Source organism: Thermobia domestica, chromosome 11 (assembly GCF_964235325.1).
Source record: "Thermobia domestica chromosome 11, izTheDome1.hap1.1, whole genome shotgun sequence".
NCBI classification, from domain to species: domain Eukaryota; kingdom Metazoa; phylum Arthropoda; class Insecta; order Zygentoma; family Lepismatidae; genus Thermobia; species Thermobia domestica.
Window position 1 is genome coordinate 238,258,532 of NC_137464.1, and position 27,081 is coordinate 238,285,612.

The 27,081-nt window shown below is 35.6% G+C and overlaps 1 protein-coding gene across 1 annotated transcript; it reads right to left on the reverse strand.

Moving 5' to 3' along the window:
- Positions 1-1,776: 1,776 nt before the first annotated feature.
- Positions 1,777-26,636, reverse strand: LOC145663784 (innexin inx2-like). Its single transcript, XM_081729868.1, has 2 exons — positions 26,585-26,636; positions 1,777-4,262 (listed from the first exon to the last, which is right to left on the reverse strand). Exon 2 carries the CDS (start codon positions 4,243-4,245, stop codon positions 3,064-3,066), a length of 1,182 nt encoding a protein of 393 aa, XP_081585994.1. The 5' UTR covers positions 4,246-4,262; positions 26,585-26,636; the 3' UTR covers positions 1,777-3,063.
- Positions 26,637-27,081: the final 445 nt, after the last annotated feature.

Sequence of the window (27,081 nt, forward strand, 5' to 3'; positions counted from 1 at the left end):
GTGCGAGAGATTCTGGTTTGATTCTAGATCATCTAAATCTGTCGTGGACAACATAGTATCAACGGAATTTCTAGGAGCTCTCGCGCTTTCTCCCACATTATCATTCCAACAATCCTATCATAATAATTCACTTCTGCTAAATATCTGTCTCTTTTAGCTTAAAGAGCTGCGGTGAGTTAGTGGTAGAGCGTTCACCTGCGGTACATGGTGTCCTTAGTTCGATCCCAGCCCGCACCAAGTGAACTTTGTGGTGGACAAACACCGTGCGTGGGTTTTCTCGAAGTTTTCTCGTTTTCACCTACTTCCTTCATTCCATCATTTCATTCATTTTTCTTCATCACCGTCTCCTTTAGACTAACTGGCATAACTGTGGGACGTAAAACTCAAAGATTTCATTTCCTTTCATTTTCCTTTAACCTAGAGGACACTTGTGAGGCGTTAAATGAATGATCTTTTACTAGTATTGACAGATAAAACTAATTAACATAAAATGTTGTCTTTACAACAAACAATTTTCTATATTCTAAGACAAAAGTTCTAATATACCTCACAATAGGTGTTTGCTTTTACAAGAAAATTTGATTTATACCATGTGTTTTGACTTATCCCGCACATCAGTTTTCTGACAAAGAATATATTATAAACCATTACACATTAATTGAAATGTTTCTATTATTAAAATTTGACTTTACAATACCGATGGTGATCGCCTTAATTGCTCAGTTTGATGTTGCCACCTCTCTTTACTTCCTATTCTTCAGATTTTACTGAGACTGCATTGAAGATAAGATAGTATGATACCACACAAACTTGGAGTTCCTTATTTAATTATTATACGAATAAAATGCGTCAAAGGAGCTTAAAAAAAGAAGTTTTAAAAAGTGTAAAATGGTGATGTCATTGACAAAAATACAAAAAGTGCTTATATTGTTTTTTTTTTCTTTAAGTGCAAATAAATGTGACCAAAACATAGTTAGGAGTGTTTATTTAATGTTTTCTTTGGAAGACAAGCTAAATATGGACATTTTAATAGAAGAAAAACTAAAAATGAAGCATTTGAAATTTCTAAATGTACTGAGGACTGTAAACTATCCTTATTCAGCTTCTTTCCCATACCTACCTTCTCTTCTCAACTTTCAATAGTAGAATTGTAGGCCTACATCATTGAGTAACCCTTCTCATAGACCAATGATAAAATGACACATTTGGTAGTAAAAGCAAAGAAGAAATAGTTTCAAATTGACGTTAAACTAAACAAGAAAAAAACTCGCCAAGTGAAGCTTGTGATGGACACTTACCCTATGTGTATTTTTTCAAGGTTCTTCGTTTCCTGTTTTTCTTCATTCCATCATTTCGTTCATTAGCATCACCACTGTATACTTTAACCTTGGAGCATATTTGTGGGATATTAAACTAAGAAAAACAAGTAGCACTTAAGTAAGATGAAAATAACATTTGAAAATAGAAACTTTTATTTAATCTTCATTGCCCCTATTTCAAACGTAATACATCGATAAAACAATTTATCCAAGATACATATTTAATTATTTTACAAAGCCAAAGTGACATGTCTTTTCCCTGAGAATAATTACTCTTATAAACAGATAAATTTAAATTTTTTTCACTAATTATATGATCTTAAATTGACTGTATTTTAGTAATAACAACAACTTTTTGAAATAAATACTATATAATTCAGTAGTTCTTGCTGATCTGAAAAATACCGTTATTTATCAAATGTTATTCAATTATTTTATTACAGTTATTATTAGCACGAAAGTAATAACATACCAAAAAATTCGATAAAACATTAACTAGTAAGTGTTTTAGAATTCATATAGTGATGTTCGGATAAAACTTTTCTGTTTTCCAAAACTGACTGAAACAGGCAAAATTTCGAAAAAAAAAAATATTGTAAAACATTAACAATATTTGTACACATTTAAAACCAAACCTTTGTCTAAATTCTTTCCTAAATTCTTACACATGCACGCTACTCAATTTTGAATTACTTTAAGAAAATGTTACCAAATAATAATAATAATATAAAGAAAAATAACATAATAGAATTTTACTCGTACATCATTACTGATAATAATTACTGAGTTACTTTCAGAGAAGTAATGTTTGTAATACAATTTTCGAAATTATTGATCGACATCCTGTTCAGAGAACTTTTAATAAGCATATCCCTTTACACAATTTTTTTAAATACTCTGAATATTTATAACTCTGGATATGGATACTTGTTGCTTTACATTATTTTCAACTATTTAATGTTTGATTAATAATATAATTTTCGGAGTTATTTATCGAGATGCTTTTCACACATGTTTAAAGGTATGTATATCCAGTTATACAATTCTTCAAAGAATGTTGTACTGTATATATCATTACTGTTAGTTTTCGTATTACTTTCAACTAGTTAATGTTTGGTTTACATTACAGTTTTCGAAGTTCTTTATTGAAATACTGTTTACACAATTTTTAATAAACATATGAATCATTACACCTGACTTTTGTGCTACTAACCAACTATTTAAAGTTTGATTCAGAATACAATTTTGGAAATGATTTATCGAAATTCTGTTCACACAATTTTAATAAGCTATATATTCTTATACAGTTCTTCAAAGAATAATTAATGTAGCCACGATACATCTGAAATTGTGCATTATCGTTTGACAATAATGGGGACCTTTTATATGAAAATGGTATTCTGGAATAATAATGATAAGAGATTATAATATCCTTTTACATATAATGATAAGAAATTACAGTAGTGCAACTAAGAACATTAATCACTATAATAATAAAGGAAGTTCATTGGCACAAATGCCACTAAAACTACTTAGTAAAATAACAAACGAAATTTAATGGCAAAGAATATGCCACTCAAATTATATGTTGTTTTGTATCGTTACAATATACGTGAACGTTATTTATATTTTAGTACAGTTTCTTCGCTATGAACACCCATGAGCTTGAAAGACAATATTACCAAAGTAAAACTAATAAAATAAGAGAAACTGCTGTTAACAGGAAATGTAAAATGTAACCTTCTTATGGTTCCTCGATAAGTGGGACGGACTGTTCCTGTTTCTCATCTTTCTTCTTTTCCTCCTTTGTTTCATCATTCTCATCTTCTTTCTTAGGTGTTTCTTCTTCGTGTTTAGCGTAATCTTGCTCCAATTCATCAACGGTGTTGAAATTAGAATATAAACGCACGAAGTCGTTTATCCCGGATCTGTCTACAAATTCTTCTTCGTCCAAATCCTGGTTCTCGTTGCCTTCAGAGTTATCAACTTCAGAATTGGCTTCTGACAGCGTATTCATCATGATTACATCTGGACTTCTGTGTGGTGCAAAACGATACCTGAACCTTACATTTCCCTGACGATCTTGTAACCAGATCATAACCACTATGCTATATAGCATCTCAGCAGCAGTAATCAAAGCCAAATCGAAGAACCAGACCCACAAAGTGATGATTATGATCTCGTTGAAAATATTGATAGGAATTTCGCACTCTGCTGTGACACTGTAATTAATTAGAGTGCAGTTAATTGCGTGTGGGAGAACCTGGACTATAACGTCACTTCTGTTCCATGGTGGTATAATTGGAAAACTCAGAAACCCAAATCCATAGCGTGTAAAAGCAAAGTCCAGGAACCAGTTGATCATGCAGAGGAAGAATACACAATTTGCCATATTGTGGATCTGACAAAGTACAAGTCGACGAGGACTCTTGAAATATATTGTGCTTGATCCGTATGGGTCAAGGAGATCGTTCATCACGCTTCGTCGTCTAGAATCTAATACATCTTGAACTGGTGTCTCGCCTTCCCGTTTGGATGCAAATATACAGTAAGGCAAGCAGGACAAAATGGCTCCAATCAAGAAGAACTGTGGAAGCAAACGGTAGAAGACCCTGTATGATATCTCGTGGTTCATATTTATGTACTTGTTTGGGAGTTGAAAGGATGGCGTGATCCAACATTGCTTATCTAGTAATACTTGAGACATCGTTAAATTGTCTTTCATGTTGCAGTGAATTGGGTTCCCAAGATATTGGAAACAGGCCACAAAGATGGAGAAGAAGATAAGAAGTGTAGTTGTATATCTGAAATGTAATTTCAATACCAACTTTTTGATGAAGGCATCTTTGAAGGCATCTCGACGCATCGCATTCTTCAACTTGTAAAGCTTGTTCCTAATGTACCGACGAACTGCATCTTTTGCCATCCTGGATTTCTTCTTTTCTTAAAAAAAAAGGAAAGAAAAAATAAATTATAAGAATACAAAAGTTCAATTTGCTGCCATATTAAGAGGCCCCATCACTGCGAAATTAAAATACCGCTAATTTTACAGTACTTATGTGATATCTTCACAAAAATAAAAGATAATCGAAAAGTGGATCAAGAGCTCGCTAGACAATGCTATTTTACATGAGATACCGTTATCGCTTATCGACTCACTTATGTGCTTTCGATTTCCAGCCATTTAGAAAATCGGCATTTATTTTCGCGTTTATAAATGACTGCAAATGGAAAACTACTAGATGACTCGTGATAACGGTACCTTATGCAAAATAATATTGCCAAGGGTGCTCTTGTTCCACAATTCGATTATCTTTTATCTATTTGAAGATATCACGTAGTTACTGTGAAATTAGCGGTATTATAATTTCGCAGTGATTAGGCGTCTTAAAGTTGAAATTCTTAAGAACACAAAAGTAAGTTTAGGTTTCTCACATTGCACAAGAAAATAGAAAAGAAAATTTTGTAACGTGTATAATAGTTAATTTACTAGCTAAACAAACTTCTTACGCGAAGTACACTGCAAGGTCAATTATGATGAATTAGTATAGCCTTTGTAGTATAGTGAAGTTGGTACATAATATATGTAGAATATATGACAAACACTCATTGATGTGATTTTAATCTTTCTTGGTTTCCATGTTTCGTCTGTTTCGTCTGTTTTGTCTGTTTATGTTATTTCCACAGAAATACTTTCAAAGTTTTTGCATAAAAGTTTATATGTAAAAAAGTTGTCTTGAATGACTGACTGACTCACCAATCAAAGCTCAGGCCAAACTCCGTAAGCTAAGAAAACTTGAAATTTGAACAGTGTACAGGATTTGTATGAAAATTAAAATGAAATCTTCCACTTTAATATCCCACGATTATGTTCTTTAAACTAAGGGTAACGGATGATTAAGACAAGTAAAGGGTGATGGAAGAATCGGTGAAATGAAAATCTAGGAGCAAATGGGAGCATCCCGTGAAAACCAATATACACAATGTTTTTTTCATCACAAGCTTACTTGGCTGGGAATTAAACCTTTGATCCTACACGTCAGAGGTTAGTGAGCCTTCATGTGTAGAATTTTTGACGTAAGGTACAACTAAGAAATAATTTTTGATAATTCCTCGAGGGAGGGGGCGAATAGGGGTGGCAATTATTATAGTAAAATGTCCATATCTTGGTATCTCTGAAGGTTAGAAACACGAAATTTGGAAATTGAACTTCTGATTTAAAATAAATAAACACGAGTTTCTATTTTTTTAAATGTGTCCTAAAAGGGAAGAAAAGAGTGTGAAAAGGAAAAATGGATGGAGATTACAATTATTATAATTAGATGCTTATTGCTTATATCTCGGAATCTCTCAAATTAGAGATATTAGGGAACATTTTCGGACAATGATCCTTTACGATTTCAAAAGTGGTTTGAACGAGACACAAAGCCATGACCGTTTGCAGAGGTCATTTGGGGAGCTTGCTACTTCCCGTGCTACACTTTTTCGGTGATTTGGTGAATTCAGAAAGCTGAACGTCCGGCAACAGCTGTGTCAGATGAAAACATTGCCGCTGTGGAACAAATGATTCGAGAAAATCCTCGAACAACTTTCAAGGACATTGAATCTACAGTGAACATTGGATCGCCAGCAGTAACAAAAATTCTTCATGATCATCTTCAGCTCAGGAAGGTTTCATCTCGTTGGATGCCTCACACTTTGACTGAACAGCAGAAGCGCATGCGTGTGGAATGGTGCGAAGAAATGCTTTCAAGATTTGATGGAGGCAATTCTCGACGCGTCTCTGACATTGTTACTGGTGATGAGACTTGGATCTATCAATTTGACCCTGAAAATAAACGCCAGTCTACAGTTTGGATCTTTCCAGACGAAAATCCACCCACGAAAGTGAAGCGTCCGCGAAGAGTGGGGAAGAAGATGGTCGCAACTTTCTTCTCCAAATCTGGCCATGTTGCAACTGTTCCACTTGAAGAACAAAGGACTGTTACTGCTCAGTGGTACACCACTGTTTGCCTAACAAAAGTGTTCCAGAAGCTTCGGGAACGGCGTTCAAGAACTGGATTGCGTGGATTATGCTTCATCATGACAACGCGTCCGCACACACGGCCAACATTACAATTCAGTTTTTAGAATCTACTGATGTCAAACTTATGACTCATCCGCCGTATAGCCCTGACCTGGCCCCGTGTGATTTTTTCTGTTCTCCAGGATCAAAGATCGCATGCATGGGAAGAGATTTCGCAGCCCTGGAGAACCTGTAGTGGCTTACGAGAATGAACTTTCAACACTTGAAGAAAAAGACTGGCAACACTGCTTCCAAAAGTGGTTTTCGAGAATGCAAAAATGTGTACAGTGTAATGGTGAATACTTTGAGAAAATATGTGTTAAATTGATTTTAATTATGTAAGTTATTTCACATCTCAAAACTTTCGTAGTGACCCTCGTTTGTTGTACATATTGTGATTCTGAGAAAAAGTCTCAATTTGCGCAACCATCACTGACCGTTTGGCCACTACAGGACCACTTTTATTAAAAAAAAAAAAAAAAAAAGAGCTGAAGGTAACGATATTTTGGATTTCGGTGGAATTGCTTGAAACCGTGATATGTTGTACATATTATTCTGAGAAAAAGTCTCAATGGATACAACTACAAATTAGTGACCATGTGGCAACTACGGGGCAACATTTTTTAAAACAGCGGAAGGTAAGTTTACCTTGGATTTCTGTAGAATTGCATAAAAGCCTAAAAAAATGTTATCACAAAACCCGGAAAAGGGATGGGAAAAGTAGCGGCCAACATTATTAAAGCATAGACAATATTCAGATGTTCATCTTGGGAGGCAAACGAAGATCCTGGAAAGCCCTAGACGATTTTTCTCAGGACATTTAAAACAAATCACAGTTTCATTTATTTACACGGAAATAAAAGATATCGTTAAAACCGACTGTCTTTTAAAAATCTGGATCTGTGGTGGCCAAACTTTCATAATTCGATGGCTGTGTCCATTAAGACTTTTTCTCAAAATGAGAAGATCTTCAACATAACTTAGTTTTACTCAATCTTACCGAAGTCCAGAACATCGTTATACTCGGCTGTTTTCAAGAAAGTAGTCCTGTAGTGACCAAATGATTAGTGATTTGTGGTTGTGTCCATTGAGATTTTTTCTCAGGATGTCAATATCTATAACATATCACGGTTTCTGTCATTTTGACCGAAATCCAGCATTTTCTTCGGCTCGGTTGCTTTCAAAAACGTGGCCTCGTAGTGGCCAAACGATCAGTGAGTGGTAGTTGTGTCCATTAAGACTTTTTCTCAGGATCACAATATCTACAACATATCACGGTCTCAAGCAATTCCACAGAAATCCAGAATACCGTTACCTTCTGTTTCCATAAAAGCGACTCTGTAGTGATCAAACGGACAGTAATTGGTGATTATGCCCATTTAGACTTTTTCTCAGGATCTCAACCAGTGTTTATTTCAGCAAAAAATGTTCCAGGGGGCACACTTAGTATTCGGGAGGGGGCACTGCTGGTACCTTTCTATTTATTATTATATTATAGATATATTTTTGGTCTCCTCCGCTGGTGCAATCTCAGAGCTCTGGAGGGGGCACTGCACCCCCAAAAACTTCTCTGGAAGATATACTGATCACAACATCTACAATATATCACAATTTCAGTAATTTTCATCGAAATCCAGAATATCACTATTTTCGGCTGCTTTCAAAAAAGTGGCCTTGTAGTGACCAAACGGTCAGTGATTTGCTGTTGTGTGTCTATTAAGACTTTTTCTTAGGAACACAATATCTACAACATACCACGATTTCAAGCAATTCCACCGAAATCCAATTTCCGTAAGGATTGTGCGGTGTCCTTTGTCGTTTCGATGGAAAACCATTTCCCCCTGCAACCCGTTTCTCGCAAAAACGACAAAACCGGTATTTCCTACTTTGAAGTCATCTTTGCATCGGCAGAATTTCGTTTCTTTAAAGTCACTCTTTTAATCACGGGGACACTTTTTTGAAAAGGAGCCCTTTGTCCCCCTTAACCGAAAGAAACAAAATAAATCTTTATTGAGCTATAGCAATTTGTCTCTTTACTTATTGAATACCCCTCGTACGTGTCGATTTATTTTTGGTGTAGTATATATGTGACAACTTTAAAGAAAATTAGATGACGAGAAATCCTTGTGAATCTATCTCCTTTCGACTTTCACTTTTTGGCCTTCACGAGTATTTACCCCAGTCTTCATATCTACGTAACATATTGCACAGTGAAGATGAATAAACTTTCCGCAAATCTGCCCTACATTTGAGAATTTTATTTCCATAAAGATGCAAATGCTACATAGACCGGAGAAAGAATTTATACGGTATGTTATCAAAGGTAACAGCCAAAAGATTATTCAGTCCCATTCATTTTGGAATTTTCGATATTCAAGATGCAGCCGTAGTGGGTGACCAATCACAATAGAAGTAGATGAGATTTCGGTAAAAGTCAATCAAGATTGGCATGTAAGAAGTCATGATATCGCCAATGACCTAAGTAATCTATCAGTGAACAGTGTTAAACCATTTGGAGTAAGATGGCTACAGAAGGAAGCTCAACATTTATGTGCCACATGTTCTGAGTCAAAAACATTTATTCTATCGAATTGCTATCTTGCTAATCCATATTCAAACGTATATATATATATATATATATATATATATATATATATATATATATATATATATATATATATATATATATATATATATATATATATATATATATATATATAAAGCCATTTTTGAAACTGTTGATGATAGGTGATGAAAATTGGATAAATTAACGGGCTGCATAGTGAGAAAAAAACTCGTGGTCGAAGCGAGGAGAAACACCACAGTCTCAATATGTCTAGGAATGATATGCTGTGCGTTTCGTGGGATTTGAAGGTCATTATGTATCACGAGCTGCTGTCGCCGAAATTGCTGCGCAGTTTGAAATTCAAAAGAAATGGCGGAGACTTGTCAACTGAAAGGGTGTTATATACCACGGGTAATAACACTAGACCACATATGCTTTTAATGACCTGTTAGAAATCGAGAGAACTTGGCTGCAAGGCTTCAATATATTCACCGTATAGTCCTATCTGATTGGTCCGATTACAGGTGTCATTTGTTTGGTGTTAACTTAATTTCAAAACAGGTTTTGTGAAAACCGTTTTTTTTTTTGTTTTTTTTTTAAACAAGAGAAGTTCTATAACAATTGGCTTGTTCTATTGCCGGAGAAATAACTGAAGATCATGGAACAAGATGTTACATGCGCGCTTTCATAATGTTGTTTTACAATAACAATAAATATGTACTTTCAATTTTGACCTCCATAGACTCAATATTTTTAGACAACCTATTGTGTGTCTCATTTGTGCACAAAAAGAGTTCGTTATAGTTTTGAGTTATATCTTATTAGCCTTACTAGATAATGTTTTCTTGTTAGTTTAATCTCAATAACTGGCATGATTTTCGTACAGAGTGATTATTTTTAAAGATTTACAAAGAAATTACTTCTTCTTTATTTTTCGAAAACTACACATGAACTTTTCCATAGACTCATATAGCTTTGTTCAGTTCAAAGAAATGTATTGGTTTGATATATATAATTCATATTTGGACAATTTGTTTTTAGATAAATGAAAATAATGTAGAATATGAACGAAACTTTATTATAAAGGTAACCAAGAAAGTTCTATCGGTTTTTGTGGAGGTCTGTGTTCCATTGACCCTTACACCGTGAGTTGAATGCGAATGGAGATAAGGCGAAGGTCAGTTTTGGTGTGGGTATATCCAACTACAACCTGGTTGTGGCAGTTCAGTTACACCGTGAACTTGAGTAAGGACAGAGTGAACATGGGACCTCCACAGAGCGTCATAAGTGCGTGTATTCTGTACGATTCAAACTGGGGTCAAACGCCGCTGAAGCGAGGCGTAAAATATGCCAGACCTATGGTGAGGGTGTCGTGACAACGCGGACAGTGCAGTGGTGGTTTAAAAAGTTAAAGAATGGTGACAAAAACACTCGAAGATGCACCAGATGCCGGAAGACTATCACATGTACACAATGAAGATCTTCAGGCAGCAATTGAGGCGAACAGTATCCTGTGAGTGACGAAACCATTCGGCAGCACCACCATCAACTTGGGAAGCACTACAAGTTGGGTCGATGGGTCCCACATGATTTGACTCCGGGCCAGAAGGCAACGCGAGCAGACACCTGTGTTTCTTAGCGGTCTCGTCTGAGGAAGGAGACATTTCTGAACGGGGTACTGACATGTGATGAGAAAGGGGTCCTATACCAAGTTCCACGGCCCCGTCGTCATTGGTTAGCATCCCATAAACCGGTTCACAAAACATCCAAAACCAGCACTGCACCAGACGAAGGTCCTCCTCTGTGTTTGGTGGACTGCTTGTGACATCGTGCTTCTGGAATTGCTACCAGCTGGCCAGAGCACCAATGCAATTGTGTACAGTCAGCAGTTGGGAAGTGTTCAAGAAAAACTCAAAACTCTGGAGCCATTACTTCTGAATCGCAAAGGGGTTCGCCTGTTAAAGAACAAGTCTAAGCCCCCGGGACAGCATTCTATGCCTTGGATGGGAAACACTATTGCATCCGTCATTCTCCCTGGACATTGCACCGTCCGATTATCACCTGTTCCATTCTTTGGAGAATCACCTTAGAGGACGCCAGTTCAAATCCCTAGTAGATGTGCCAAATGCACTTGATAACTTCTTCTCTTCACGGCCCATCAAGTTCTACGGCGATGGAATCCATGGCCATCCAGAACGTTGGCAGAAGGTCGTCGATGCTGATAGGGAGTATTTTTGATCTTCCAGGTTACTCTTAGGTAGCACGTCAATGTTCGAAGGTGGTGGGTGAAAAAGCGACAGAACTTTCTCGGTTACCTTTAAACATTTAGAACTCATTCTCACATATCCCAAGCTCCTCACATATAAAACCTCTTTGGTCTATCTGGTAGATACTATTTTGCAATCAGAACAAATGTGAAATTCATCTTGTAATTTGACATGAAGTATGTATAAATTATGGAATATTATTTTCGTTTAAAGATTTTTCCCAAAGATTATCGATATAAATATCGATATCGATCGATATATCTTATTTAGCTGAACAAAACTGATGCCTCTGTAAACTCATGCGTAGTTATTGAGAAAATTGAAAGAAAAATGAAATTAAATGTTCTAATTTAACATCCCACTATTTCATGTCCTTTAGGCTAAGGAAGACGATGATTGAAGCAAGTGAATGATGATGGTAGAATGAAAATGTAGGAGGTACTGGCAGTATCTCGAGAAAACCCAAGAACACGATGTTGTCCACCACAAACTTACTTAGTCAGGGATCCAACCAAGGACCCCACGCATCAGAAGTAAGTACTCTACCATTAATTGATTTCCAGTAGTCCTAGATAGAAAGTAGGTTGAGACTCTAAGCCGGAAGTGATTTTTCTGAATTTGTCAGACTTGTTGACACTCGATTTGCTTTATCACCCTTTATCACCTTGAGCATATCGTATACAGAAACACTGGAAGTGTTCAAGCATCGGAATGTAATTATGACTCCAAGCCAGAATGACTTTAGGGAAATGGTTAAGATAGTCTAAATCGTCCTCTTTCGTCACTCTGATACGTTTCATATAATATTATATATAAACATTCACTGGAAAATTCCAGGCCCTGGAAAGGAAATTGCGATTCAAAACCGGGAGTAACTATCCGGAAGTAGTAGAGGTGGTGTCAATCCGTTTCTTTCGTCACCGTAAATAAACTGCTGAGCATATTTCTTTTAATATTAGGTCATTAAAAATATTCTCGGCTCCCAAAAGAAAATTATAACTCTGAACCGGAAAATACTTTACGAAGTGGCCAAAATAGATGTCAATCAATTTTCTTCATTGTTCTGAATGGATTGATGCGTATATTGTATATGTTAGACAACTATAAATGAACGAGATCTAGAAACTAAATTTTCACTTTAAACCGATAGTGACTTTCCGGAAGTGGTCAACATTGGTGTTAACGATTTGCATTCGTCACCCTGAATCAATTGTCTATATTGTGTATACAGGGTCACTAGAAGGTCTATGTATTGGAAAAAATGTGATTCTAAACCGGAAGTGACCAGAATAGGTGTGGATCGATTTCCATCTTTGTCCTGAATCGATTAATATGTATATCGTCTATGTAGGATCACTACAAATGCCCGGACCACAGAAAGTAAATTGTGACTCTAAGCAGGAAATGACTTTCCGTCAATAGTCAAAATTAATATCATTCGATTTCTTTCGTCATCCTTAATCGACTGATATGCATATTACATATACACGGTTAATAGAACATTCCCAGTGTAGAAAATAAATTGTGACTCTGAATCGAAAGCTATTTTCTGGAAGTGGCTAAGATTGGTGTCAATCTGATTCTTCCGTTGTCCTGAATCGATTGATGTGTATATTATCTACTGTATATAGGACTACTAGAAATGTCAGGTCTCCGGAGAATAAACTATTCCCGGGATTGTTATTAAAATAGAATTCAAATAAGTACATAGTTTCATGCGAATTATTTCTACTACAAATATAGACATCATTGTGAGATTACATACCAATATTATTCAATACTAGCAGAAATGACCTTCTAAACACAGGAAGAACAATGTTTAAGCACTTTTTTTTTAAAAGTAAAGAAATGCATGAAATATATTATATAACGATGAGCAAGGCATTGCCTATCGATTTTTGAACCATGCAACCTGCAATACAACCGTGCAGTGTGGGTTGCCTACATTCCCTATATCATGGTGTACTCTACATATGCTATCTATAAATTTTGACTCCCCGTCTTTCTCTAAGTCAAAAAGCGAAGAAACGGTCTCGTATACGATTAGGTATGGTAAAGTTCTACATGTGTACAATATTTGATAGCTCAGGGCCGAAAAATTTGATCACACACACACACACACACACTGTCTTTTATATTTAATTAATAGATGTGAAGTCAAGGAGCGTGAGGAGATGTGATTGAGGGAAAACGAGAATGAAGAGAAATTAGTGAATGTTACACTGAGAATTGGTACGGTAATATGAGATGAAAAATGAATGAGTTTTGTAAAAGATGGCCATACCTTTCCTAATTCCATCTAGTTTCGAGGGTGTGAATCTGCATGAATAAGAACAAAAGGTTTTAGTTATGACTGAGGCCAGACAACAAGAATGACTCTATCTCACAAAAGGTACGTTTAATTCAATTAAACAACAAGCAAGCGGATGTGATTATAAAAGATAATAATACAACGGTCGGAACTTGAATAAAAGGAAAGCGCATACAACGGTATACAGTAAGAAGGGGGGACCACAGTTACTCAGGGGTAGAGTACTCATCTTTGGTGCGTGGGGTCCCTGTTTGATCTCAGGGTGCTCCAATTGAACTTAGAGGTGGACGAGCATCTTGTGCGTGGTTTTCAGGGATTCCTCCGTTTCCTTCCACTTTCTTCATTCCACTACTATCATCCATCTCGTCATCATCATCTCCCTTAGCATTCGGAACATAATCATAATATGTAAAACTAAAGAAACCAGAGTAGGATATCAACGATTGTTACATTAAACAAATATTTATTCTTTAAAACTTCAAGTAAATCTCTACTAACTATTAAAATACATTTTTTCCTCAATTGATGTCCCCGGTATAACAGGTTACGTCGCACTTACTAGGCTTTCTGTGCACTGGTCTAATATTCGATACCTCTTACTCCATATATGGCTCAGATTCAATGTTAAATTTGAGGTTTCGTCTCATTTAATCACATTATTGAAAATCATCGTCATCATAGGTATTCTGCTATTATTGGCAGGACACTTGTCTCAACTGAGAAGTTTTTATGCTCCATTGTCTTCTGCTAACCTCTTCGTCTGCATGTATGATTTTTTTTGTTTTAATATCGTTCATCAACTGTACCCTGCTTCGTCCCCCCCCTTTCTTTCCTTCCACCATATCCTCTATAACGACCCTCATAATACAGTTCCTTCTTAGTCAATGTCACAACCATTTTCTCTTCCTGTTTTTAATCAATAATATTAAAATTGTTTTTTCTCCCTCGCTGTTTCTAACATTTTTATTCGTTTTCTTTTTGACCCAGCTAATTCTTTCTATTCTTCTCCATATCCACATTTCGAAAACTTCCAGTCGTCTTTAATAAGTTTTGGGTAGTGTCATGTTTCTGTACCACACAATACGATACTCCACAAGAAGCATTTTAGGAGTCTTTTTCTCATCTGGGCCGCCGTGGCTCAGTGGTAGAGCGTTCACCTTGGTGCATGGGGTACTTGATTCGATCCTAGCTAAGTGAACTTTGTGGTAGACAAACACCGTGTTCGTGGGTTTTCTCAGGGCTCTTCCCTTTCTTCATTCGATCATTTCATTCATTTCTCATCATCAGTGTCTCCTTCAGCGTAGCCGGAATAACCGTGGGACGTAAAACTTAAAGATTTCATTTACTGATTTTCTCAACTCTTTGTTCAAGGTCCCAGATTTTGAAGACAGATTTTTAAGACTTTTAATTGAATTGAATTAAAAATTATACAAACAAACAAATAAAGTTTTAAAGTACATTTTTAAAAAGTATTTCATAGATTCTGTTACAGCTGAGGACCTTACACGTCGTTCTGTTAAAGTTGGTGTAAGTTTGGTTATAGTACATATTAATGAATGCTACACGAAGATTCGATAATAGACTTTCGGATGCAAGACCCAGGTTTGTATCTAAAATATATGGCATTTGGTTCAAATTCTATTTTAAAACGCAAATAAGCAAACTAAACGAACATAGTTTAAAATTCATAAGTGCCACTGGAAACTAAAATCTAGCAAATTGTCAGATTGAAACTTGAAAAATATTTGTACCAGGTAAACGATTACCCACTGAACTACTTGTCTCACGTGGAAATTTCTTTTCATTATCCACAAGAGTCCTTTCTAATTGAATCGTTTGTGACGTCACACTTTGCTGTTCCCTTTCTCAGAAAATTGCACAGAGAGGGAAAGGAGAAAGCAGATAACCTGAAGTTGATAAAACAATAAGTAGTGAGGAGGACATCGATACCGTAGTCAATGGTTTACCTGACATACTACACGTGGACCCCTAAATACACATACACTCATCCTCATCTTATTTCCCCACCTGTGCGTTTCTCAACGTGCGGATCTATAAATACATGTACACTGCCAACATTCCTTTTCTTATCTCCCTCACCTGTCCGTTCCTCAATACATGGATCCATGAATACGCATACACTGTCAACGTTTTCTTATCCTATCTCCCTCGACCTGTTGTTTCTCCATTATATTTCTTGACGATTTTTGCACATTGTAAAAGCGTGTTTCTGAGTAATACAAGAGTGAGTTGGAAATGACTAATCCATAACATTTGATTATTTTAAATCTACACTAAAATACATTCCGATACGAACTTCGGAAATATTTTCAAGGATAATCCACATGAAACGAAATTCGGAAATCACTAAATAAATAAATAAATAAAAATCACTAATTAAATATTTGTGATGTATCTAACACAATAATACTTATCTAAAACGCTTGAGTGATTACCATCATAATCTTATCCAAGTTAGAATTCTTTTAAGATTATTCGACTTAGTGAGAATTGTCCAAACTTATTTCTAAGTTTCACTAGTCGCATATAGATTCAAAATCAAGATACGAGTGAGTGATTGAAACTAATCCAGGGTTAAATATTACGAGTATGAAAGTATGACCGATTGTTTCTCAATGTTTATAACGTAGAATATAAAATTAAATTATTAAAAAGAAACATAGTCTGTCTCCTTTCAAACCACTAAAACTTCATCAATCAATCCAGTAGAGTCTTCTAAAAGATCATCAATCAATCCAATAGAGTCTTCTAAAAGATCATCAATCAATCCAGTAGAGTCTTCTAAAAGATCATCAATCAATCCAATGGAGTCTTCTAAAAGATCATCAATCAATCCAATAGAGTCTTTTAAAAGATCATCAATCAATCCAATAGAGTCTTCTAAAAGATCATCAATCAATCCAATAGAGTCTTCTAAAAGATCATCAATCAATCCAATAGAGTCTTCTAAAAGATCATCAATCAATCCAATAGAGTCTTCTAAAAGATCATCAATCAATCCAATAGAGTCTTCTAAAAGATGTATTTAACACATGTTATTTTACAAATGTAATACTAGGAGGGAACGGCGCTCATGTCCTCTCTGGTGCAGAGGTTCCTTGCTCGATCCCGGGCCAAGTAAATTTGTGGTGGACAACATCGTGTCCGTGAGTTTTTCTCGCGATACTTCCGTTTCCTCCCACTATTTCGTTTCACCAATTATTCCATCATCATAGACTTGTCTTAATCATCCGTCTCCCTTAGCTTAAATGGAATAATCGTAGTACGTTATACTGAAAGATTTCCTTTCCTTTCATCTCATTTTCAAATATAATACTATAGAACCGTTAAATTATTAGTCACACTTAACTTTCACTTTAACGACTGTTAAAATTTACCATTTTTATCAAAAGAAAGGGGTTACTTCGTATATTTAAACATCTTTTTCAGGAAACATATAATAAATGTAACTTTATGTGTAAATGAGTGTGATTTTTCTAGTTTCTGTCTTTAAGTAGCGACAACTGCAAAATTAATATACCAGTTACCAAGGGCTGAAGTGGGTAATCTTCTTTTTTATTGGAAGGAATTTTTAAATATTTTTAAGTAACTTAAACTAAGGGCGCATCCACGGGAGGTGCCACCAGATCCAGACCCAATAAAACTTCCTAACTCAACATACTTACTTCTCATTAGAATTATACATGTTTAACGAACAAATGATTGATGTAACATGAAAATTTGATCTTGCACGTCCTCTGTAATCTTTCTCTTATAAATACACTCTAGCTCTATCATTGTTTTCTGAAAATATGAGTAGAAGTATTTTACAATTACTTATCGTCTTTTCGGATGCATAATTACACCTCCTGTTCAATATTATATAGAAGTAGTATTCAACCCCACCCCAACCTCCAAAGCTTGGGCTTCTCCAAGCAAATATTTCTGGATGCGCGCCTATTCTATCACCTTAACTAGCACAATTTATGCTAATCATGGTAAGTTAATAATTTACTGCGAGCCACTACAAAATAAGCACCATGTCTGCGGGAGGGGGGATAGGGGGTTCCACACTCATGACTCTCCTTAAGGCAAAGGTTCACTGAGTGGCTGTGAGTCTTACATTTTCTGAATCTTTATTCTGTTTCGCGAATTTTGTTTCCTGTTTCATGCGTGTATGACAATTAAGGTCTGAACACCAAAAGATTTGAAAGTAACTTCATGATTTCTACATTTATATTAAAATCGGTCTGGTAGCAACAGTATTACAGTGTACCTTGCAGAATAAGCTTGGTGACGGAAAGATTAATGGAAATGAATCAGTAGTTTTGAAAACGTCATGAGTCAGAAAAGTAAACTTATAAGATCGAAAAAAAAAGCTGTTTAACTTTTTAAAAAATCCTGATGGACATAAAATGTTCGATCCCTGTTTGAAAAAGTAGTTTTCATCTCATTACACGAAATGAACAACTCGTTGTGAGCCATTGTTGTTCCGAAATGAATAAATAGAACGTTGGACTGAAGTAAAATTTAAATTTTCTGACTCATCACTTTTCAAAACTACCGATTCAAATGTTCTTGAAGTTAAAAGTTAAGTCTCGATTCACGAATATTATGATGACCAGCTACTCTCTTTCTGTTAAGCATAGATTTAAAAATAGAACAAACAGATTAAACATTTCTTCATTTTTATTTGTGGGCCAAATGTATAGTTGCAGGGTTCGTCAAACACCATTTGACCGTGACTGAATTATACTAGCATAATAAAGGTCCAACATTTTTTTTTCTTTAGTTCTGATGTTCTTATTAGTCGTTCCCTCAAGATCCTCACATTACCGTGCTTTTCTCAACTATATACATGTATATAATCCCTAAGGTACCAACAGATATGCATCCAGAAATTTTTATTGGGGGCGTCCGAGCTTCGGGGACAAGAGAGTCCAATACTACAAGTCTCTACGTCTATGTAATATTGAACAGATATTATTCTGCACCCGAAAAGACAATAAGTAATTGTAAAATACTTCCACATATATTTTCAGACAAATATCATAGAACTAGATTGTTTTTATCAGAGAAAGAATACAGAGGAAATGTAAGATCAAATTTTCATCCTACATCAATCACTTCCCCTGTTAGACAAGTATAGTTGTATTGAGAGTGTACAAATGTATGTTGAATTAGGAAATTTTGAGGGGCTCCAAACTTGTTGGCCTCCCGTGGGTGTGCCCCTGTGTATTCCATAGAGATGCAAAAAAGCCGGCTTTTTTAAATCGATGGTTTCTTCACATAAAAAACCGGCTTTTTGGGGAAAAAAACTAGAATTTTGGAAATTTTGGCTTTTTTTCATTTTCATGATTTTTCTATCTAAATAGCTTTCTTATAATATATTCTATAGTTAGATAAGAATTCCATGACCTAAATGCCATATTTCGCTCTGAAATTCGCCATCAAGATGGATGGAGCACATGTTTTACGAATTAAAGCTGACATGAAGAATGTAGTATTTGAGGGCAATTTTAGAGGCTATTTAACTTTATTTTACCTTTAGAGTTATCGACATTTTTTCTTCTCTAGATCATTTTAGTTTGTCAACCGACTTTCATTCCTAAGAGCTTAGTATTCCAGCTTCTAGCGCAAAAGTTAAACTTACGTTTTTCTATATATCCGTCAAAGCGTACGTTTCTCGATATATACGTCAAACCGTACTTCACATTTCTGTTATACTGTTTCCGGATATAACTTTGAATACCAATTTATAAAAATAATCAGCAGCGGATTTAGAAAAGTACTTTGGGAGGGGTTTCTTTGATTGCTTTGTTTTCTAAAAAGTCCTAATTTTATTTGGGAGGTGATTGAAGTTTATGAGTACAGGCATAACTAATATTTCGTTTCGTTTATATATTTAGCAATAATCTTTCGGATACAAGCTTGAAGATCATTTTATACTGAGAATCAGTGGCGGATTTAGAAAAGTATTTTTGGAGGTGTTTTTCTTACTAATGTTTAGTTTTTGTAAACATTCGTAATTTTTATTTGACGGGAGCTTAAAGTTTGTGAGTAACTAATAGATATCTCGTTTGGTTTAGAAATTCCGTAACTTTGGGGAACAGGCTTCAGTCCGAAAGACCGCCCTCCTAACGTTCGCAGAACCGTCACTGCTGGTAATTATTAATAATAACGATTTAAAAACAATAAGAAAGGAAGTCGTCCAACTCACAGTACACGCACTATTTCTACATTCACAGATGGAATGAAGAAAAGCTTTGTCAGAGTGGTCGAATGCTGGGTTGAATCTCGGACTTCCCGATAGAAGCGCAAAAGCTAACCACTCAGTCATGTTTGTTGTGAAGTTGTATTTAGCTTAACTTAAATATATTCCGTAGTCTTTTTTTTGGGGGGGGGGGGAGTTCCGTAATGATATGTTGAATCCTTCTTGTTAAAAATTCAGAAAACTTAAGGATTGGGTAAACCGTGATGGTGGTTATATAAAACTTAACTGTAGAATTTCAAGAATATACAAGACCAAAAGCTCTAGATGTGCAGCCTTTAAGTGTATCATATAAATCTAAGTATTTCTCTTATGTTTTAATTTTATTTTGTTTCAAAAAGAGGGTATGGAATATTTTGAAGTACAAATACTACATACAATTTTGCTAGTTATTTGTGTATTTTTTAAAAGAAGTGTTTACTTTTAGGGTTGGCTGGTTTACACCAGCTGTTTTTTTTTCAAATAACTGGTTTAAATATAAAAAAATAATAAAAAGAACGAAAAATGCGAATCGTGTGAACTTCATGGTGACGTTTAAACATATCAAACCATCTGCATTAGTTTTATTTCCTTTTCACCTTTTAATCAAGGTGCCCCATGATCAATTCTTGGTAGAACCACAACCCTTCTTTCATGTGTAAACAAAGTAGCGGTTCGGATGTCACTTTAAGCGAAAGTCTTCTTGATAACCTCGATAGTACGTAAGGATGTTAAGCCTAAACATACGAAACGAAACCAAATTGTATTTCTACATGTCTGAATGCCTGCTGTCTTATAAAGAAGCCAAGGTTGCTTAAATATATTGATAGAAATTGGCAAAATTTATCGATTACCTACGTAGCTTTCAACATTAGCTTGGATTGAACTTTCAATGAAATCTACATACTAGATTTGTAATTTAATACCTCGGTTTTAGCGTACTGATTATGATACGTTGACCTTTAAATTTTACATGCAAAGCAATAACAGGATTTTCCCGTTATTGCTTTACATTTCAAGTAATGACGGGATTTTCCCAATGGCTAGGGCAGGAGTTTCTCAATTTAAGAAATTTACTGACCGGACTTCTTTAAGCTTATGGGACCTCTTCCTTATAACCACGTTGATGCATAATAACACCAAGGCTAAACAAACTTATTTCTGTGAATATGTAATATAAATACATAAAGCAAAATACCTAAATCAATAAACCTGGTTTAAACTTTCCCCCCCCCCCCAAAACGGGTTTTTGACATTTTCAGAAACACCTGTGGTTCTTGCCAACCCTGCTTACTTTTGTATATAGGAGGTTAAAAAATTCTTATTATATACATTGGTTAATCCTTTGGAATTCATAACGTAAATATGTTTAAGAAAAATTGTTTGAAATATCTTTTCGAAATTCATGGTTTATTTTCGAGGTTTTATATTACTATCGGCATCAACCAGTAGTTAAATGATTTTTTTTGTGTGTTATAGAGAAGCGAAACGAAGTCTGCTTCGTCAATTTAAAGCAGAATTTTGAAAAAAAAAAACCCAAAATTTTCCAAGCAAAAATGCGAAGCAGAAAAAAAAACGACCCTGGCATCTCTAGTATTTCATAATTAGCAATACTCCATAATATTCCACAATACTCCATAATTTGAAAAGAAAATAATGCGTAATCTACCAACAGGGATAACAGTTACCTCTTACATAGTTTCGTTTTTTTAAAATTGTTTAAACTAAACAAGAATTAGTGCTGTATATTAGTAAACATGCAAGGTATTCGATTCTTAGTATAGTAGACAACATAATAGAAGAGAACCCTGTTTTCTTCCAATATATTTTAATTTAAAATTTTCAGAAAAGCTGCTTGTCAGGTAACTGAGTTACCCCGCTTAATAAAAGAAAGGTTGAGTTATTCCTTCTAAATGGTTCTTCTAGGGCAAAAGGGCAGAACTTATGCTTTTTGTAGTATTTTACATAAACTTTTTTTAAATTTAAAATTAGCGTTCCTTTCAACAGCGAGTTTATAGGAGATGCCCACATAGAGATAATGTGGACCACATGAGATCCCGTCGGGAATCGAACCCAGGTCTATCACGCCAAAGGCGTATACGCTATTCACATAGCCACGAGGGAGCTCTAAATAAACTTTTAAATCTATTTAAAAAAAAGAATTAGAGTTACCCTAGCTCTTCCCACTTTTTGGAATATTACAAGATGCGTCATATATTAATGAAGCAATAGTAAGGAACAATTACTTAAAAAAGCAAAGAAGTCAAATATCTATTCAAATACAAATATATTTTGTTTCTGTGGATTCCATTGGTTATCCCAGTCATCTTTTGTATACTAGGTGATCCCATCGTGGTATCCGTCGCTGACGCTCTCGCCTTCGTTGCGAGCGGTCCCGGGTTCGATTCCCGGTTGTGACAGTCGGTCGAAAAAGAGTAAAAAGCTTCTTCAGACCAACCATCCTTAATGAGGTTTTCCTGGGTTTTCCTAATTCACACCAGGCAAATGCCGGGGTAGTACCTAACTTATAGGTCCCCGGTCGCTTCCTTCCTTCCTTCTCCAACCCTTTCTTCCTTCCCTTTCCCCGGATAGTGTGCTCGCCGAGGGACGTCATCCCTCAAACTTAACGGGCTAAATAACCGTCGATGCCGAAAGCCCAGAAATCTAAATTCTAAATCCTACGTGATCCCATATTTTATACGCATTGAAGTCTTAGAAATTTTAGTGTTGACCAAAATCGCCAGGTAATTTCGGTGTAGTTAGTTGAATGAAGAGTCAGTGCAGGCACGGTGGCTCAGTGGTAGAGCACTTACCTCTAGTGCGTGAGGTCCCTGATTCGATTCCCGGCCAAGCAAGTTTGTGGTGGGCAAAATCATGCTCGTGGGTTTTCTCGAGATACTCCTGTTTCCTCTCACGTCTTCATTACAACAATTCTTCCATCATCATTCACTTGTATTAATCATCGTGTCCCTTAGTCTAAAGCAGTGCTATTCAACCGGGGGTACGCGAAGATGCTTCTGGGGATACATACTCCTAAAATAATCATATTTCCAATATTTACTGAATGATCATAGTTGGAGAATTTATTGAATGGTGAGTGCTATTTCACAACTTCCATTTCCATCAACATATTTGTGTGATTCTCTACGTTAACATCAATAGAAACGAAGCACAGAAATGGTTTGAATCCAGAATCAGCTCTGATTCTCGCACTCTCGAAGATTCGACCAACAATCGAGGAGTTGTCGTCCCAAAAACAAGCTCAGTCGCCTCATTAACAGGTTTGGCACAAGTTACTTTTAGATTTTAATTTTTAACATCCAGTGGCGGATCCAGGGAGGCGATCGCCACGATCACTCCCTCCCCCCCCCCCCCCCGAAAAGAAAAACTTTTTAAAAAATGTATATATAAATAAAACCCATACCAGATTTTGGAGCTCTTAAAACTAGCTCTAAGTAATAGTATTACAACCCACCGTCCCACCAGAAGTCGGTCCTGAATCCGCCTCTGGCCCTGTGTAGAAATTATCAGGGAGATTGGGGGAAAAATTCTCTCAGTAGAGTTGGATGTGTCCCTATATTTTGAAATTTCCCACGTTAATTTTTTTCGGATGTGCACTTTATTCCCCTGTAAATAGTCTTTTTGGTTGGCACACTACTTGCCCTTTGGTTGGGTCACTGTTGATCTCCTTTTTTAATCAACAGAATATGTGTATGAAGTTTAATAAGTTCATTTCGATTTAATTTCTTTTATACACCTTCAGGGGTACACAGTTGGATGACGAACTGTGTCTAGGGGTACGCGAAAAAAAAAAAAAAGGTTGAATAGCACTGGTCTAAAGGGCATAATCCTGGTACGTTAAACTCAAAGATTTCTTTTCATTTAAATGAAGAGTTAGAAACAGCTGGTCCAAGAAGCCAGAAGCGGTGAACCACTCATCACTCAACTAAAAGCTGTCTGGCCAGCCATACTAGTTTGGCCATAACGCTAGGGAATTTTTTAGTTAACCTACGAAAATAATTCAGTTTTCTGAAAACGTATATAAATTATTCTTTTGATGAGGAATACAAGTTTGTAGCTTACTGTGCTTACTTGCATTTTTAATCCCAAAAACAACTGGATTAGATATCAGAAAGTTTTTTTTTTTTTTTATGTCCAACGTTATGCACCGAGGCTAAGGAATATGATGATTATTAATGAAATGGTCAAATAAAGAAAATGAGAGGGAATACAAGAACTTCAAGGAAACCCACGCACAAGGTGCCTATCCACCATGAAGCTAACTTGGTAGGAGCTAGGACTACACGCACCAGAGGTGAGCACTCTACCACTAAGTCACCGCAACTTCGATGGAAAAAAAATGAGAATGAAATAAGATAATTTTATTTTAACGAGATAGGAAGTTACACGGGGCCCGGCTCTGGTGGACCTCCGTCCCGTGAGTGAGCCCTTGACTTGTTATTTTAAAATAATTGAAATTTCTTTCTAACAACAATGAAGATTACCCACGATAACTGGTAATTGGTATATTAATTTTACATTTGTCGTTAATTAAAGACGGAAACTTCTAAAATAAGTCACATTTTAACAAAAAGTTACTTTTTTTATGTTTCATGAAAGAGAAAAACCGAAGGATACAGTTGTCTACCACGAACTTAGTTAGCAGGAAATCGAATCAGGAACCCCACACACCAGAGGTAAGCGCTCTACCACTGAGCCACCTTGTCTCCCCAGTTTGGGTTGGATTTTAGCGTTCTTTTTAGCACAGAGGCTGTATGAAACGTGAACCTAGAGTATATGTTGGATACCAAACCACCATAATGCGCTCAAATTTCTATGCTTTTCCATCGAGAATCAAACGTGGAATTCTGTACACTAAATGCACGTCTTCTAGCATATATATATATATATATATATATATATATATATATATATATATATATATATATATATATATATATATATATATATATATATTAAATCTACCAGAATGGAATATTTGTCTCCATGGTTTTATAATTTATCTTGTTTATTTTTTAACTTAATCCAATATGACAGAGACACGAATAAAGAAAATTCAAGCACAGTTGGAAAAACGTTCATGCTCTTCAGAGGGATTCGAACCCTCGGTGGGTTTCACCTCACGATCGTTAGCCTGAAGCTTCAGACCGCTCGACTACACACCGCCAGCTACCGGAGAAGGGGAATTCAGTGGCTCAGTAGTACAACTCTTACCTCTGGTGCGTAGGGTCCCCGGTTCGATCCCGGCCAAATAAACGTGTGGTGGACAACATCATGTCCGTAGGTTTTCTCGGGATACTCCGTTTCCTCCCACATTTTCATCCCCCCAATTATTGCATCATCATTCACTGGTTCACTGGTCTAAATCATCGTTATCTCTTAGCCTAACAGGCATAATCGTGGAATATTAAACTCAAAGATATCATTTTCACCGCCAGCTAATTGAGAGGGAAGAGCTGAATTCCAAGAAAAGTTATCAAGACTTATTTTCAAAAAATCACACAAAGTTACCTTTTCTTATTTCACTTTCTCAAATTCGACAATTATTTTTTTTTTCCAAGGAAGGAACTACAAAACAAACTGAAAAAAGGAAGAAGGATCAATTTATGAACAATACTACGATTTGCAGTTTATGGTAAAATATCCTTCGACAGTAGCGTACGCAATGAAGGTTCAAGGTTTTAAGTATCTCCCTTCAAAAATACATAAATAAATAAATACCAGATTAAAATATGTATACAAATTCCTGAAACGTTTTGAACTTCGGAGCTCGATGTTTCCGCCCGGTTGATGAAATTTTGTGTGTACACCGCTTACCACAAATTATTTTGCTGAAAATCGAACACCCTAATGCAAATCTAATTATTTGAATGCATTATATTTAATCTATTCGTAATGAGGTGTGAACGCCCTAAACTGAAGGAAGCAGAAAAGTGAATTGTTCTTAACACGAAGAATTTAAGTCCTTTTACTAATTGCTTTCATGCTGACTTCACTGAGAAGATAGGTTACTCGAGTGATTAATATGCAGTAGACCTATATTAGCCTATAACGACGCCATTTCTGGCGCTTTGGACCGTCTTTGATAGAACTAAATCATCTATTAGTACAGTAACTTTCATAAACGCGACTCAATAGACCAGAATTAATTATACTGACGTATCTAAAAAAAAGTATATACATAACTAACATATAATCTAGTATTGATAAATTTGACGAAAAGAAAACTTTACTTAAACAAAAATTCTCTCGAAAGATAAAATGTAAACACGTAAGCACAGTTGATAAGTGGAAGAAGAATTATAAAACAACCTAGGAAGAAGTACTCCCGTATATTTTAAAATGAAGTTAAACAATTACTAGCATTAATTACCCGCTTTGCTGGGTTAACATAAGAAAAATTATTAACATAATCGGTTAGTCAGTCACTTTTAATATTACTTAAGCACTCTCTGATATCAGTCATTTTCGATCATTTATATATATATATATCTTCCACTCTCCTCCTCCAAGTTGCGGGGCTGAGTTTAGATTTAAACGGCATCTAAAATGTCACTGTTCATCTCAGCGACCCCGAAAACCATGGATTCAACATTAATATCGGTCATTATTAAAGCAAACAAGTTCCTTAACAAAAAAAAAAAAAAAAAAACTTATTTTAACTTAGATGTATAGGATTCTTGATAGAAAGTAATCATTAATCATTTAAAAATAGAATAAATATTTAGAAATACAAAAATTTTGTTGAAAGTTGGTTAAAAAGTTATATAGCTAATTTGTCTTACCTTTCCAACTGATTCTGCGTACAAACTGTAACACTCTTTGCGAAGCACAAGAGTACACAATGGACGTATGCAAACCTATTCGTCTAACACCCGTAGGCGGATGAATACATTTGTTGCGTCATCAAAGTTCTTGTTAAGTATTTTTTACTTTAGCTCTTCGTTACTTCAAACAAAAATAAAACGAAAAGATCACACAGGACTTTCAACAACAAAAAAGGACAAATTTTGGGTGGTATGGAAATACAGTATATTTAAAACAGATTTTAATACAACCTTTCGGAACTTTTTAATCCAATCACACGCTGTTGATCGACGTTGACCAATGAAAAGTCAATGTCGTCACTTCATGCAGAAAGTAGTGCTAATGACGTGTTGCTGAGGTCATGCATACCAATCTTCATGAGTCTTACTTGATTTCTTCCCGCCATTTGTATTATTTTCTTTCCACTTTCCTAAGATTAAAAAAAAAAAACACACACACACACACACAATAAAAT